The sequence below is a fragment of the Rhinolophus ferrumequinum genome, chromosome 19 (genome assembly GCF_004115265.2).
Source record: "Rhinolophus ferrumequinum isolate MPI-CBG mRhiFer1 chromosome 19, mRhiFer1_v1.p, whole genome shotgun sequence".
NCBI classification, from domain to species: domain Eukaryota; kingdom Metazoa; phylum Chordata; class Mammalia; order Chiroptera; family Rhinolophidae; genus Rhinolophus; species Rhinolophus ferrumequinum.
The window spans coordinates 12,336,397-12,354,370 of record NC_046302.1 but is presented as its reverse complement, the minus strand read 5'-3'; the positions used below and the strand labels follow the sequence as shown (position 1 = coordinate 12,354,370).

Below are 17,974 nucleotides of genomic sequence, written 5' to 3'. Positions count from 1 at the left end.
TCCATCTATCATCCTGTTTGAGGTCAGTAATATTTTAAATCAATTATATCTGATCTTAAAAACAATTTTAAAGCTAAATGTCCTATTACTTATGTACGAAATGAGTTTATCTTTTGAAATAACAAGCAAGAGTGGGGTAAAGTGGGCAGAGAATAACCATTTTTGCATTTTGGCAGAAGAAATTAAAAGATTGTGCAACCAGTCCAAGGTGGTGACAGCTTGAAGGCAGCAGTGGTAGAAGCTAAATTCAAATTTTCTAGCAACTTTCAGAGAGGTGGGTGAGATCTCCTAACATACTGTGTTTCCCCGAAAATAAGACCTAGCTGACCATCAGCTCTAATACGTCTTTTGGAGCAAAAATTAATATAAGACATGGTCTTATAGTAAAGTAAGACCAAGTCTGTATTCGTTTTTGCTCCAAAAGACGCCCTAGAGCTGATGGTTGTCTAGGTCTTATTTTCAGGGAAACACGTTTGTACAAACATGAAGAGTTAATTTGGTACCAAATTAGATGGCCTTTGCTCTGGTGGGTATTTCCTGGCTCACTGCATGATGGAAAACATGAAGAATGCCAACGGGTAGCTGTTATTTCACAATCATCCATGACACTCTATCAGCAGTTTTCCATATCATTTGGGGGCAGCCTGTAGACCAGAAGCAAGGTAAAACAATGTTGGTTTAATATTTAGCTCCTTGCATGAGAAACATCTTGGAGAAATCAAAACACTGGAACTAATTTGTTATACAAACTTACCGGTAACTGTTTGCATAAATGCCTCTCTCTCCTCCACCTCCTAACAGTGGACTGTTAGTTGGTAAAGGTGTGTGCAGGGCCCAAGTTGCTCCTTTCCATTTGAGGGCATATGACATAGTGCCTAAAAGCACAGGATCTGAAGGCAGATGGACCTGTTCTATCCTGGCTCTGAAAAGGACTTGACATTGGCAGGATTTTTAATTTCTTTGAGTCTTGGTGTCTTGATCAATATTAAGGTGTGCCTCACTTGTCCCAAAGTGTATATACAGATTGTAAATAGGACTTGATACCTGGTAAATACTCAACAAATGCTAGGCTTCTGGGCTCTTAGGGACTCTCAATTGTCATTTCGGAGCTGCTGCTGAGTATACCCTGTATTGCTCATGGAGTTCCCTTCCTTAGAACCTTCTGAGTTATTAATATACCTCATTTAAAGCTGCTGTAAGCCCAGATTATTGTTCTTTTACTCTTCTAATTTTCTTTGCATCAGTATCCTATCTTGATGCCAGGATCTATTATTTTAAAGAAATAAACCATAGTTTCATGTTATATTCCCCTTTTCAAATTCACTATCAATGAGAAAAATGATAATCATTCTATGGAAATGGTAATATTTAACAAATATATTTTCTCAGTATACATTCAAAAAAGTCACTTGAGAATGTTTCTTTTGGTATTGCTAAATTTCATGACTATGTACTAAAAATTCTTACTTTCTAAAGTATGTTCCATGAACTATATAAAAAATACATACCACGCAGATTTTAAAAACTAAACATTTTGCACATATCTTTCCATTATTTGTAAATCTATGTAAAATTTTGTAAAACTTGGAAAGGTAACTATTTTAACTCCATCCTGGATGGTAAGCTCCATCAGGGCAGGAATACATACTGTCCGTCTGACTCACTCTTACAACCCCAACATCTAGTCCAATGCCTGGCATACACAAGACATTTAATAAACATTTGTTGACTGATACACTTTAATCTTAACGCTATAGAATTTTATGGAAGATTAACGGAAATGTTCTCCAACAAAGAGCAAGCAGTGATTTGGCAAATTCAGATTCTAGAACTAAAAGGAAAATGAGAATTCTTGGGGAGCAGTGTAAAACACTTTGGGAAGAAAGCAACAGATCATCCTGGAATTTATACCAACCAGAAAGGGAGAGGTTAGGTGTAGTTTGAAATACATCCAATTTGAGAGAAGCAAAATGTGAAAAAATACCCCCAAAATGCATTTCACATATGAGATTCAAGAGTCAGCTCTCAAAACTGCAATTCTGACCCTGCCATCAAAGATATCCAAAGAAAAGCAGGGAGCCATGCAGAGGCTAGTGTTTACACTTGACTACACATCAACAACCTACTTAAATGATGGGAGATTACAAAACCAAAGAGACCCTTAAGATGAATACACAATTTGTGAGAAGAAAGCCGCAAATGGGTTTAAGATTATGGAAATGCTAAGATAAACACAGTTTCTGTAGATATTTTCGGTTAAGAAGACTAAATGAGCTCTAGGTCTACAGCCTGGGGCTGATGACTATAGAAATGACAGATGTGAAAGTCGAAACAACTTCAATTTGGCTTCTGCTTCTCTGTTGAGAATGCTCTTTAGGAAGGAACATTTATGGTGCACCTAAAAAGCAGTGGGTGCTGGGCTAAATATTTTGTACTGGTTATCACTTTTAATGGTCACAGCAGATCATAAGATAGAAATCCCCATCACTATTTTAGGAATAAAATTAAGGCTCAGGGCAGTAAAGAGCTTGCCTAAATTTATACATTAACTGAATAAACAGAACCAGGAGCCAATTCAAGTTTGACTACAAGTCTTTCCACTAGACCACACTTCCCCCCTGGTTATAGTGAAAATATTTACATGAATACTGGTAATTGAGAATATCTCTTAAAGAGACCAGAAAATCACACAACTGATGAAATGTCACAATCCAGCTAAATTACATCCAGAGCTTTTAAGATAAGATCAGTATGGTGACCTTTAAGGAGTCATGGATAACAGGTGATGGGCAAATGCCAACCTCATTTTTAAAAAGAATGCTTAAGACAATCTGGGAAAGAAAGCACACTTTGCTAGCCAGGGGGCCAAATCTATACCGCCTTTCTAGCTCCAGGATGCAGCCCAAGGCCTCACACAATGCTCAACACATGTAGAATAAATGAAACTACAGGCTATCTTTACCTATCTGAAGTGCTGTCAAGTAGATGCAGGATTCCTTTTATTTAGAACAGTTTCAAGGGGGAGAAAGTTCCCAGTTACAAGGGGATATGCAAACATGGAGACAATTTGAGGAACAAGGACGTTGGAGCCGTCTGGAGATGGGAATGCGCGGCGCCAGGGAGGCAGGGAGTTCCCCATCACTGAAGTGCCCATTGATTTGTTACCTAGAAGGAAGCATCAGAATACATTTGGACCCTCATCTCTCACTGCCATGGTTATCAATGGTTACCTTGCCTCTGGCCACGTTTTACTTGTCTCCCATACATTTGTGGGGTGTGGGGAGGTGGTGGGCTTGGATAATGGAGAAAGGGAACTAGATATTAAAGGTAAAGGGCAGAGGAAAGGAACAGTTCTCCATTCTTTTTCCTGGAAGGCTCAGCTCCTTAACTCCCAAGACTCAGAAGTCAAGACTGTAATGCTTATACTAATTCTGTTACACATGCACGGGCTTTTCCACCTGCTCTGGGAACTAATCACCACTAACAGCATTACTCAGGACAATGAATTCCAGGTTACCAATGACTGAGTTGCAGATAACCTTACATAACATAATCCATTAAATCAGAAACTACATAAATTTGCATCATTCTCCTTCATCTCAATCTTTTTTCCCCAACAAAATAGGTGGAATTTATTAGTACCAGGCTCACTTGATGGCGATCTCTGTAATTTCCAACAATTTTAAATTTATGCTCAAGTTAATTAGCAAATGACCTGAACTTCAGACTTCCTAAAATTCCCTTCCTCAATCATTGCCACTACAAAGCAAGTTGGCATAAAAGCTAAAATCAAGTTTGCAGATATTTTCTTTGTACAAACAGAAAAAAGTAGGTGACTTTTAAATAATGAAAATATACTAACGCTGACATTTACAATTTCCTTCCCCTCACATAGCAGATTCAGTGTGAGGACATTTCAGAATCAGCTCCCTGTGGTTGGAGGACCTTTGACCTGTCTAACATAAATGGCTTCACCATCCACAGGACTACAGAAGCCAGCTGGGTGAGAGAGGCATTCTCAATGACCAGGAGACAGGCAAGCTGCCATGTCATGACTTTGCCATGTCAGGCAAGCTGCCACCAAGAACACAAACACCCTAACACACACATGAACCCAGTATCGGTGGTAGAAATTACAACACAAATATATTTCTCATTCAAAACAGGACAAATGATAAATATTTACATAATACAAATAAAGGGCTGGAAATTCAGCTTTGGGGGCGTAGGGGGATACCTCTGTGATTATGTGGTTTCAATGAGGGTTAACACCACATGTTCAACTTGCAACTGTAAAATCATGATGACGATAGTATAGAAAATGCCCTAGTAGAAACCTGGGTGTGTGAAACGTAACTATGAAAAAAATGAAAACAGGAATGATAGAAGTACATTTTCTTTTATATACAAAAATGAAGGCCCCAAAAATGGTTTGTTGAAGTAGCTATCAACAAGATGTCAAATTATTTTTCCTTTGCTTTGGTTAAAACAGCCTAGAAACAGCCTAGTCAGTTCCCCTTCTACTATTAATATATAAACAGTGACAGGACTACTTTTAGGATAGAATAAACAAATTTTAAGAAACAAAATTAAATTAATTTTAAACTAAATTAAACATTTTACCAATAAATAAGTTGCTTAAAAACCTACAATCTTGGGCATAACAGATACACCAATTTAAAAAAGAATATTTCTCCCACAATAGTAATTATAGGTGTTAATGCAACAAGCTATGAAATGAAATTACTTTAATGTATCTTTAAAAAAATTCTAACCAAATATAAATTTTAAAAATAAACATTTTTCTAAAATTGTACATTTTTAAAATAATTGACTAATGCTTTATTATAGAACATAATTCAAACTATTGTTGGTATTTCAATATATTCCCAAATAAATGGTTTAAAAAAATTTCGTACACCAAAACTGGAACAGCATTTATAATTCTATTTACGGCTATGAAAAGGCAATCAACTTCTACTTAAAACTGTATAACCAGTGATGAAACATACTTCAAAAACATAAACATTTGGTCTGACAATCTTTAATATTGGTTAAAAACAGACTGTTTTTTGCTGATGGAAGTTATTTTAATCCAATGTGCAAAAAAAAAGTGCAGCTGTCTACTTTTACTTGAAATACGTAAGACCAACACTTCTATACTATTTACACACTTAAAAGATTGTAAATGTATTAAAGTTAGGATATTGCATCTCCTTTATGTATAAATCATATGCTGCAGAGAGCCAAAAAGCTTGATGACATTCTGTTAAGTTACACAAATGTATCTGAAGAGGCATACCTGTTCTTGTCCTAATTTTGATCCCACATAAAAATCCAATTTCAAAATCAATTAAGAATTATTTTGATCTAAGAAATCTTGGAATTATTGCAAATGTGAAAACCTTGTCTCTAAGAGCCATGTTCCTATTCATCCTTTTCTAATCTTGTCACCACTGGTCCACTCCACAAACCTCATCTGTTTTAGTGGCAATGCCCCAAATGTGAGGAATGAAAGAACTCAGCCCCCAGACCACCACCATCCCTGTGGATTTGCTCAGCCTTCGGGACTTGTTACTAGGTATGGACAATCAAAAATGGATGAAGAATCACTTCAGCAAAGCAATCATTATTCGTCCACAAAAACTGTGAAAAAGTGATATAAAATTAGCAAACCAAATATAAATCTAAGACCATTCCACATCTCCAGGCCTTGTTTTCATATTTGTGCAGTGTTCTTGGTCAACCACCCACCTGTATTTTCTGCATCTACACGAAGTACTTTTATTAAGTTATTAAAAATGCTGTTTTGACCATAAATCACATGTAATTGTTATGATTAGGGAAATCAATTTACTCAATTATCACTCTGTGCAGTGTGCTCACCAGTGCAGCAAGTGTAGAAAGGAATTAAAATGAATAGAAGTCTCTCACTTCTGAACTGGACACAGGAGTCCTCAAATTAAAATCATAAAAAATAGGAGGGGGGACTTACTGGCAACATTAATACTAGACACCAGATAGGACAGTGAAACTGTTCAGTCAGAAGCAAGGAACATCATTTCCTTGAAAAGTTTTAAAAATACCTAACCAAGCACTGCCCTAAGTCCAGTGAGTACAATGCTCTGTAAGTTTCCACAAATAATACAGGGACTGGTGTTCACTTATTACGAACAATGCAATCTCAGTCTCCGCGGCTCAGGCAAAGTGTTCCTGTCCCATCACCTAGCTACAGGCTATTGTTTCCAACTGCTGCTCTGCTTCAGCGGCCATTGCTGCCGCCTGCAACTGTTCCGTCTCACTTTGGATGGCACTGGGGGTAACCTGCTTCCTTTCACTGTGCATATTGTTCTCGTGCCTTTTCAGATCAGATGCCTTGGCAAATGCCTTGGTGCAGGAGCCACACACAAAAGGCTTTTCCCCTCTGTGTCTTCGCTCATGATCTTTGAGGTGGGACTTGTGTTTGAAGGCTTTGTCACACATATGGCATGCAAACGGTCTTTCATTACTGTGAACTCTCTCATGTTTCTTTAGGTCTGGAGCGCGAATAAATGATTTTCCACACACCTCACAACTGTAGGGCTTATATCCCGTGTGGATTTTTAGGTGCTCTTTCAGGTGGGCCTGTGTAGTAAAACCTTTTGTACACATTTCGCAAACAAACGGCCTGTCAGCCGTGTGGAGTTTTTCATGCTTCCTCAATCTGCCTTCATCAGAAAATGTCTTACCACATGCCTGACAGGCAATCTGCTCCCGATGGTGGCCGTAAAGTAAATACTCAAACTTCATGTCACTGGCAGCTGTTGTCCAGCCTGGTGTCTGTTCATCCTTCACTTCACTCATTCCATCATTAAACGTTAAGGCTTGAGGGGTCTGGGAACCCAAATCTTTCGATTCTGGGGTCTCCATGGATTCCACTTCCTGGCCGTAGCAATTTACTTTTCGAACTTCCTCACTCCCCAGCTCTTTTAAGATTGCTTCCTGAACCCTGAGCGTAGTTGTAGGTGACTTGCCGTCCTCCTGACTCGGTGGGGTGCCTTCTACAGTGTCATCAGATGGACTGTCATCCTGATCTCCAATTTCTTCCACATCATCATCCTGAGTGTCAGCAGCATCTCCAATGGGGCGATTTATTTTGAGGCAATACTTACTTTTTGACTGGCCATTATTTTCATCAGGACTAGATACATCACGCTTCTGAGAACAGAGTTTATCCAAAAATCGGATACCAAGAATCTGACCTGATGACATCATTAAGTTAACATCTTCTTTTTTCACAGAAATCTTTGCTGTGTACATGTAGTTCAGGACCTCTTCAAATATATCAGAACGAAGAAAATCTATTTCTATTACTGAGGAGCTATCAACCTCAAGCTTCTTAAAAAGCTTTTTAAAGTAGGTGCTGCAGGCGGCAAGAACACATCTGTGTGCTCTGAATTTCACATCTTCAACCACAATAGCAATATCACAGAATTCTCCTTCCAGGCGTTGTTCATTTAGTGTTTTCAGAAACAGAGTTTTATGATCATCGTCATTATATTTAATGGTTTCAGACATACTGATGAAAAACTCCTACAAAAAATTTTTAAAAAGAAAGTTTGATAATTATGAACAATACTTTTCCAAATTGAAAACACAGGTAGATTTTCATTTTCTGATCAATTTTTGATACCTAACAATTTCAGAAAGTCATTGATAAGAGCAGCTCAAGAATATGAGTAGAAAAGACTAATCCCAACTTAGGGATTTCCATATTGTTACATCTATTTATCTTCAGTTTACTAAGTATTTGCCTAGTTATAATGATAACCAACTTTTATAACCAGCACAAAATACATGTCAAGTATTGTTCTATGTGCTTTACATGTCTTCCCAAAGTAATTATCAAATAATCTTATGAGACAGGTATTAGTATACCCATTTCATAGATGAGGTTTGGAACCTGCCCAATAGTCTAGTTATTTAGTGGAGAGCTGGTACTCAAATCCAGCCAATCTAGCTACAAAACCGGTGCTTCCTGATGACTAGAGGTAATAATGACAAGAAACTCAGCTTCAAGGTTTAAGAAATAGGTTTGAGAATCCACTAGTCCTACTGCGTCTACTCTAATTTGATGAACAGGAAGATTCAATAAAATAACTAACAACATTCAGTGTTCTACTTCCTAGACAGAAGTGACAAATCACTATTGCAGAACTAGAAAGGAATATCATTGCAAAATATTACATTTGATGCTGTCTTCTAGTTTTTCCACACCAGTTTGGGGTCACATCTGAATGAGGGCTAAGGTTTAATACGACCCTCAGAGAATCAGATGACATTTAGGAAGACAGTGATGAGCAGTTTTATTCCCCCTGGAAGCCAATCTATCTGTTATCCAAACAAAAATGTCACCAAGATTCGATGTACTTGAAAAGTGCTGCAAGGATTTTATAAGCAAAAGGAATTTATAACTGGCACGGAAGACATCTGTCACAATGTTAAAGAAATTTGATCTTTTCAAAATAACATGTTCTATATGTTTTCAAAACCATTGTTTTCCTTTTATTCAACAAAGTATAAATGAGGAAAATACGCATATCCCCCAGAGAAACAGAAGTGCTAATGGATAATTGAGATATATGTGTGAGTCAGACTGAGAAAGACAAATACCATATGATCTCGCTTATATGTGGAATTTAAAGAATAAACAAGCAAATAAAACAAATAGACTCAGAGATAAAGAAAAAACTGATGGTTGGCTGATGGGAGGGAGGTTGGGGGATGGGGAAGAAGGTGAAGGGATTAGAAAGTACAAATTGGTAGTCACAAAAGAGTCACAGGGATATGAAATACAGTTTGGGAAATATAATCAATAATATTGTAATGATTATGTAGGGTGTCACATGGGCACTGGACTTATTAAGGGGATCACTTCACAGATTGTATAGCTACCTGACCACTATGCTGTACACCTCAAGCTGATGTAGAATAATATTGAATGTCAAATATAATTAAATATATGTATAGTCACGGGATGTAAAGTACAGCATAGGGAATATAGTCAACGGTACTGTAACAGCTATGTAAGATATTAGAGGGGTAGTAGACTTGGGGGGGTTATCACTTTCTGAGGAGTGTAAATATCTAATCACTATGTTGTTTTGTACACCTGAGACTAATAAAGAGATATATATGTGTATATATGAGGTGTGATCAAAAGATACGGTAAATGTTTAAATAAAAAAAAATTTATTACAGTAAAAGATACATTGCCATTAATCCCTCACAAAATTCTCCCCCTTGCTTTGTACACACTTATCCCATGATTCTTGCTACTTTCTGAAGCAGTTCTGCAAGTCCTCTTTCGTGAGTGTCTTTACTTCATCCTCCATCATGACAATGCTCCATGTCACACATCGCTTCTGGTACAGCAATTTCTGTCAAATAAAAACATTATGGTGTGTCCTCATCCACCTTATTCACCGGATCTGGCACCATGAGACTCCTGGCTCTTCCCAAAAGTCAAAATGACCATGAAAGGAAAACGTTTTGAATTGATTCAGAACATTGAGGCAGCCACGACAGCACAACTAAACACATTCATGAAAGAGGACTTCCAGAAGTGCTTCAGAAAGTGGCAAGAATGATGGGATAAGTGTGTTCGAAGCGAGGGGGAGTATTTTGAAGGGGATTAATGGCAATGCGTCTTTTACTGCAACACATTTTTTTAAATTTAAACATTCACTATTTTTTTTTACATTTCTTATATGTACATACATACACACACACACACACACACACACACACATTATTTAAAACAAATACCAAACCATATTTTCAAGATTTAATATTCAAAGTTATAGTTACCATGAACAACTCAGGCTATTGTCTTAATGATTGAGACACTGAATTCTTCAGATCAGAATTACTGATCAGGGGCACGCCAGTCCTACAAAAGAAAAGGACACACAAGAGTAAGGTAGGATCTTTCTCTGTCCCAAATTCTAAACAAGAATATTTTCAAGAATTGATTTAAAAAATGAACTTTCCTTTCTTGTCTTGCCACTTGCACATGTACCCATTTTCAGGTTGGGAACAGAAAGGAGGGTGGCTGGCAGCATCAGGTCCAGCTCTGAACAGACATGAAGGAGAACAGGTAAGGACTGCAGCATTTGGGTCATAAAGGGGATGCGCAGAGGGAATTGGAAGTTTGCACTGGAGAACCACTAAGGCATTTCTCCTCACAAAGCCCATGTCCATAGCCCATGTCCATATTTGTACAGACGTTCACAGCTACAGATACAGAAAAAGCCATTAAGTGCCACCCATTTCCTGCTGGGTATGTAGCCTTCTACATTTTTCTCTAGGCCAATACAGACAATATAGAGAGTTAACACTGGAGGAGGGGAATAGTAGCTTTCTTCTTTCCACCCTTATGTAGGACACATCATTTAAGCTACACTTTGAGCCTGCATTTTAGAAATCCAGGTGTTTTCACCTCTGTCCCTAGAGGCAGGCTCAAACAATTCTAGCTTTTTGTGAGTTTTATCTCTTCACAGAGGGACTTCATCAAAAAGTTTCCTCTACTGAACAGTGACCACATAAATAAACTTCAGTGCAATTAAGACCAACGGACTGGGATGCAATAGTGTTACCCAAAACTGTGATGCAAATCTCGAACCTAGAGACCACAATCCTGAAAACTATTAGAAAAGCGAACACACCAGTCGGCTGCCTAAAGTAGCTGGGGGTTTCATCCTCTGCAAAGTGTGAGAGCTGGGCAAAATTATTCTAAGGATGCTTCCCACTCTGTTCCCTAAATGCAGCCCGGTCTATTAGGAAGGCGGCCGGGCTAAACTTTCCTATCTGGTTACTTCCTACTGTTATCAGTAACTGTCCCTTGTGAGAGAAAAGTGCATGGAATAAGAAGTGGGGTGGCTGTACACCCTAGTGTGATTTTGTTTTTCAGGCCAGGGTGTTGTCCTCCACTCTCTCAAGTTCTGAGACCTCTTTTTTCTATTGAGAGATTCCAATTGCTAAGTTCAGGTGAGTCAAATTGGAAGCTACCCGTTGCCAGTACCTGTGTAAGTGGTTTGAAAGATGTAGTAGCCCCAAGTACACCTCCATAACAAAGCGGCCCTTTTATTACGGTTCTTCAAATCGCTGGTGCGCCCAGCCTCCGTCACAGAGCAAGGAGCAGGGGGCTCCTGCAAAGCCAAACTTACATAAGCAGCAGCAGCCGCTTCCCCTATCCCCAAACAGCCACGACAATGGCGGCGGCACGACTTCCCAGTGCAAAGCTCGCAACTTTGGGATGGGGAGAAAGGAAAGGCAGCGCAGGACCCAAGGAGCCTTCAGAGCTTCTCCAAGCCACGGCTCTCGTTTCTTTCGGCCCGGGAGATGGGGGGAGAGGGTAATGCCGTTTGCAATTCTTCCCAAACAAAAGCTCCCGGCCTCGGAGCCGGGAGTTGAAAGGGCCCCTTTCCCTTTCATAACCGGGCTTTCAGCGCAGGCTGCGAGCCGCGACTCTGAGCGAGAGTCAGAGCCCACGGCGGTCCCGGCGGCGGCGAGCGGGAGCAGGCGTGTGGCCGGGCTCCGCAGCCCCGCGCCGCGCCGCGCCGCGCCCCGCTCCGCCCGCGAGCCCGGAGCTCGCGCCCCGCGCACTCCCCGGCCGGCTCGCGCCGGGCCCTCCCCCGCCCTCCCGCGGCCGGGGGCGGGGGCGGCGCGCGGCCGGCTTCCCGAGCTCGGCGGGTGCACCCGGGAGTGCGAGCGCGGGGGTCCCGGCCCCCTCCTCCGCGGGCAGGTGGGGGCGGCGCGGCGGGACCAGCGGCTCCGAGGGGCGGCGCCCCGCGGGCCGCGCTCGGCGCTGGGCTCGAGGCCGTCCCAACCCTCACCGCGGTGCACTGCGGCGGTGCGAGTGAGGACGGCCATGAACTCCGCCGCCGAGGCTCGACGAGCGCGCGCGTAGGGTCGCCGTCGCCGCCGCCGCCGCCCGGCTGCTGTCCGAGCCGCTCGCCAGCCTGCGCCGTCCCTGGAGCGCCCAGTCCCCACGCTCGGCCCAGCCCCGGCCCACGCCCGTCCCCGCTCGCACCGCGCCGCCGCCGGCTGCCCGCTCATCCTGGAGCTGGCTGGTGCTCCAGAGTACAGCGAGAACGCGCTTCTTCCGGGCCGCCCCGCTGCGCCGGCCGCCCCCGCGCCCGCCTCGCGGACGGCCCGAGCCCCTTCCGCACCCCCGGCCCGCGCTTACCTGCAGCCTGGCACAGCCACAGACACTCGCCGTGGGCTCCCCGCGCTCGCTGTATGCAGGCCGGGGACGGGATGGACGCGGGGCACGGGGGCACGGTAGTGGTGGCAGTGTTTTTTGGATTTTTTTTTTTTTTTTTTTAGTTTGGGGAGGGGGCGGGGTGGGGGGAATCGTGCACGTCCCTGATGGTAGCAGCCCTCCTCCTGCACGAGCACAGAATGTCTAGCCGCTCGTGAACACCCCCTCGGCACCCCCCTTCCCGTGCATGCGCGGTGCGGGCTAGGGGGAAGGCGCGCCGCCGGCTTGCGCAGGCACGGAACACGACCGGGCCTCTAAATTGGCGAGCAGGGAAAGAGTTAATCCGGGACAGTGCGACGCTTTCCATGGAGTCTACGGGGCCGCCCCCGGAGGGCCCTGGCCTGCGCACGCGCGCGCACGCGCGCGGCTTTGGGCGCGCGGAGCCCGCGCGCGGGAGAAGGGGTGGGCGGGGTAGGGGCGGGGCGTCGGGAGTTGAGTAACATATGCACGAGCACTGCTCGCGGGCACCCGCCCCGCCTGGAGCTGCTGCCTTCTGCTCCGACTTCTGAGTTCCCGCCCGCGCCCGGCGCCGAGAGAGCGCCGGGGACTCGGGAGCCCGGCGTTCCTGTGCGTGTGCATGTGCGTGGGGCAGTGCCGCTCGGGCGCGCGCAGGCCGGGCGCTGAGGCTGTGGGGCTCGTCTTCGGATCCCCGGCGGGCGCCTCAGGCACCGTCGCCCTCCACGTACATCAGCGGACACGGAGACGCGCGCTCGTGGGCCTTGGGTCTTGGCTGTTAACGCTGCCGCGTTTTTTATATGGGGGAATGGTAGGCGCTCAATAAACGTTTGCAGAACAAATGAAAAAAGAGTCATCTTTTATTTGGAGGGTAAGGGGAGACCCCAGTCACCCAGGAGAAAGGGATCACCCTTAAAGCTCTGGATCCAGCCAAGCCCGCGCCCACGCTCCGGCGTTTACCCGGACACTCCCAAAGAAAAGTCACGCGGGCTGGAGGCCCTAGCGCATCTCTAGCAGTCGTGAGCCTGGACTCGGTTTCATTTGCAGCTCCCTCGGAGAGCTCTGATAACGCAGCAAAGTGCTTACCTTCCGGTTCAGCAAAAGTAATGGTTCCATTGCTGTTGAAACCATGTCGCCTTCCTTCTGACGCGGTGGCTGGGCCTGTGCCGGGCGTTTGGACCTGGGAAGTGCCTCCTGCTCCCGCGTTTTCTGCTCACCTAAATAAAGGAAGTTGCACTACCGCATCTCCTTAGGGTCGCTTATGCTGCTTTATCGCACTGGTTTTAACAGCATTTCGGGAAAAACACGGGTAATTTAACACCTGAAAATTAGATCAGGCCCTTCCTGCTAGGCTTGCGTGATGATTTCATGAGATAATGCTTGTAACAGGTACATGATAAACATTTAAGATGATAGCATGATTGTCTCTATTAAATTCTACAGAGATACCATATGAATTCAGCTGATTTTGTAATATTAACTGACAATAAGTTTCAATGTTTTGCAAGGTGGTTTTATACACATCTTTTTTGATGTTCACAGAAGCACGGAGGTTAGTAGGTCTACTGAACGAAGGAGGCTAGAATAGACCAGGTCTAGAGTCACACACATCCGGTTCAAATATTGCCGTGTCTCCCCGGAAAGTAAGACCTAATTAATGTAAGACCGGGTCTTATATAATATTGTGTAATATAAGATCTAGTATAACAATAATATAATACTGGGTATTATATAAGACCGGGTATAATATAATACCGGGTCTCATATTAATTTTTGCTCCAAAAGACGCATTAGAGATGATGGTCCAGCTAGGTCTTATTTTTGGGGAAACATGGTGGGTACATTGTTAACATCAGTAAACCTCAGCTTCTTATTCTCTGAGACAAAGAAAGCATCTAATAGGGCAGTTGTGAGAATTAAATGAAATAATATTCAGTTAAGTCCTTAGTCCAAATATTAGCTCAGCAGTGTTAAATGACCTGCCCAATCTCCGTAAATACTGGGTTCAAGTGGCAGAGGCATGACCACAATGGACAAAATTTATGCTCATACTTGATACCTTTGTGGCCGTGTTCCCTGTGACACCATGGCTGAGCTTGTTTATTCTTGTTTACATAGCTTTTAAGATTACACTTCAATAATGTCTATGTTTTGCGTCTATGGGGGATAATAGTACTATATCATAGAGTTATGTTATCAAGCAATAAAACTGTCATTGCATTTAGCAGTGTATGGACATGGCTAGCACTTAGTTATGGTTCATTGTCTGCTGCTGCTCCCCCTTCGCCCATACCGCATAATTGCAAATGTTTATGCTCTTTCTGCATATATTTATTATCTGCCTATTATGTAAAGACAGCCTTAGTGCATATGGCTAGGTAAAGTCTTCCCAGGATTTGACTAATCTGATAAAATTAAAATAGTTCAGAAGAGTTCTCCAGCACTAGAACGCACTTCCCAAGTAACAGATTCCTAACATCTTGGTTTTGCATCAATTAACCCTCTTTCTTCTCTCATATGTTTTATGCTCACCTGGGCTTTTCCTGGTTGTGCCTTGCTTCATAGGGATCATGGGATGAGTCTAAATTAAAAGAGCAACTCCAAGAGAAGGAGGAGAGAGCGGCGGGAAAGCACCAAGAAAGGGCCTAACCCTGACCTGGCGCCTTGCCTGGTCACTAGCCTGAACATAGCATTATGCGGCACCCTTTAGGCCCTCAGTAAATATTGGCTGACAGATAAGTGACAATCTAGAACTCAATAGGGGAATTATAAGGGCACTTTTTTAATCTGTATAATCAGAATAAAAATAGTACCTACCTCATAGGGCTAATTAACTTAATACCTAGTTATGAGTATCCATTTTGTACCAGGTGTAATAGGCATTGTGGATACAGCAGTGAACAAAACATGCAAATATTCCCACTTGGGAGGCATGCAAGAAATAAATAAAATAATTGAAATACACACACACACAATAGGCTGGTAATAGGGGTGAGTAATTTGAAATAAATCCATCAGGAAAGGCTCATGAGAAGGTGGCATTTAGGCAAAGACCTGAAGGAGGTGAGGGGGCCAGTTGAGTTAAGATATGAGAAGCCCTCTTAGGAGAAAAGAATAGCAAGCACAAAGGTCCTGAAGCAGAAGCGTCCCTTTCACGTTGTAGAAACAGCAGAGACAGAAGTGGAGGAGAGGAGTAGGAAGAAGACACATCCCATGGCCTCTGCATCACTCTAGATGGGACAGATGACAGTGTAACAGTTTTTGTTTCGGTTTTCTATTGATACTGTTTTTATGTTTGTTGAACATGAAATGCACAACACACTCTAATTTAACAATAATTTTATATGTTTCTGGACAAATTCTAGCACGCTTTGAGAGATTTCTGGAATTAAAATCTTCAAAGAATAAGGGTGAGTGACAGTGGTGGGGAGGGGGTGAGGGTGAAGCATGATTTGTACAGTCAGATGACTTGAGAGTCACAGTTAGGAGCTTTTATAGAGAAGGGAGGAGAAAGGTTTCAAAACGGAAGGAGGACTCTTGCTCCACTCCAGGCAGGAGTCCAAACAGCCATGCTGGAGAGGGTTACAAGGAGCAGTGCTCTCCAGTGAGGGCCAGGATTCTGGTAAACCCCTAAGAGCCATTCTTGTCAACCTTGGCTGTATGTAGTAATCACCTGGGGGCTTTAAAGATACTGGCCCTGGAGTCCTACTCTCAGAGGTTCTGATTAATTGCTTTGGGGTGTGGCCCAAGTTATCAGCATTTACAACAGTTCCCCAGGTGATTATAAGGCACAGCCGTGGTTGAAAACCATGGGACATTTGAGAGATTTAAATAAGATGGTACCTTTAAGATAGTAACACCATTCCTGTACACACTCAGCTGTTGACTTCCTTCTTCGGACTCGAATGCTTAAATTTTGTCCTAAGAAGGTAACATTTGTTCTGCAGGATGGGATCAACATTAAATGGATAAGAACATCTCAGCAGAATTCTTTATTCCATTCAACATGATATCTTTATAGCAATCCTACATCTTTTCATGCTCAGCCCAAAATTCTGTCTAGAAATTAGCCATTTCTTATATATTGTTCCATTCTTTATAAATGAGACTATAGATGAGGGCAAAGTGAATAGGTAAAGGTTCATTTTCTCACAATTAGTTTGAGAATCAAGCAGTTTTGTCTGCATAACTAGCCAGCAAGTCGGATCTAAATTCCAGTTTTTCTTTGGGATGAATAGGCTAAGCATGAATTTAAGACAATTAACTTATTAGCTGCCACTGTATTCAAACTGTAGGATAATAAGAGTAACAGATGACCCTAAATATTGCATGACTATCTTTATGATTAGAGAACAAGCTAATATATTTTCCCATACTTATCTGCTATTAAAAGAAGTTATGGTCTCAATCTCCAGTTTAAAAAAAAAAAGGCAATTTAATAAGAGTTCTAAGAAATTCGTACAGACACATAGATCTTTTCAGAGATAGTATTTAAACCATTTAAGTAACTGGAAATGAGCAGACAGATTATGTCATCAGTTTTTCATTACGTATCTTCAATATCATAGTGAAACTGTTTATCTTTCTAAACAGATCTTTTTGGAAAAGTCTATGCAGGCAAACCTCATTTTATTGTGCTTCACAGATGTTGCATTTTTTACAAATTGAATTCAAGACTTTCCATGCTATTATTTTATTGCTATACTCACTTTGTTGCAGTGCTCTGGAATAGTATCTCCGAGGCATGCCTGTATTATATTTAATTTGAAAAAGTTACTTATAAAACTTCATTCTACTGTTTGCGAAATAGTGTTTAGAATAATTTAAATGAATGCTTGGGGAAATGTGCAAGAAAAAATAAATTCTTTTAAAAGGTAGAAGAACAGTTAGGTCTGCTCATATTTCCCATCCAAGGGAGCTATACATTTCAAATTTCCCATCCAAGGGTGGTATATATTGACTAATATATTAGTTTGACTTCTGAAGAGTTCATATGCTGTAAGCCAGCAGTAGAGCAGTGTTCCACAAAAAGGGGTAAGTATTTACATTAGACTTTTCTATCTATTTTTAATAAACTTTTTATTTTGGAATAATTTTTGATTTATGGAAAAGTTGCAAAAATAATACACAGTGCTCCTGTATATCCTTCCACCTAGTTTTCTCATAGTTAGCAACTTGCATTACTGTGGTACATTTATCCAAACTAAAAAACTGATGTTTCATTACTATTAACTGAACTCCAGACTTTTTTAGAGTTCATCAGTTTTCCCTCTTTCTGCTCCACGACCCAATGCATTTAGTTGTTATGTCTCCCAGTCTCTTTTGGTCTGTGACAGCTTCTCGGTCTTTCTTGTTTTTTTTTTTCATGATTGTGGCAATCTTGAGGAGTACAAGCCAGATATCCTATAGAATGTTTCCACAATCTGGGTTTTGTCTAATGTTTTACATTAGGGCTGTGGGAATTTGGAAAGACTATCACAGAAATGAAGTGCCCTTCTTACCACATCATTAAATTTGGACTAGATAAGCTCTAGGGTCCTTTCCAGTTCTAAAATGCTATGATCATATATTTTATAGAGACTACTATTTTTTTAAAGCATATATATATATGCTTTACAAAACTAGAATATATATTTTTAAAGCATATATGTATAGAATATATATATTTAAAGCATATCTAAATATGTATATATAGATGTATATATGTATACATAT

General features: G+C 41.8%; 1 protein-coding gene across 8 annotated transcripts; it reads right to left on the bottom strand.

Moving 5' to 3' along the window:
* Positions 1-1,512: 1,512 nt before the first annotated feature.
* On the bottom strand, positions 1,513-13,369 carry ZBTB14 (zinc finger and BTB domain containing 14). 8 transcript variants are annotated; one of them, XM_033087683.1, is made up of 3 exons: positions 12,074-13,369; positions 9,850-9,931; positions 1,513-7,572 (listed from the first exon to the last, which is right to left on the bottom strand). In XM_033087683.1, the coding sequence occupies exons 2-3, from the start codon at positions 9,850-9,852 to the stop codon at positions 6,226-6,228; spliced, it is 1,350 nt and encodes a 449-aa protein (XP_032943574.1). In that variant the 5' UTR covers positions 9,853-9,931; positions 12,074-13,369; the 3' UTR covers positions 1,513-6,225. The 8 variants fall into 8 exon arrangements, with proteins under 8 accessions (XP_032943574.1, XP_032943570.1, XP_032943572.1 ...); XM_033087679.1 differs by having other exon boundaries at positions 12,230-13,369; XM_033087681.1 differs by lacking the exon at positions 12,074-13,369 and adding an exon at positions 10,032-11,581.
* Positions 13,370-17,974: the final 4,605 nt, after the last annotated feature.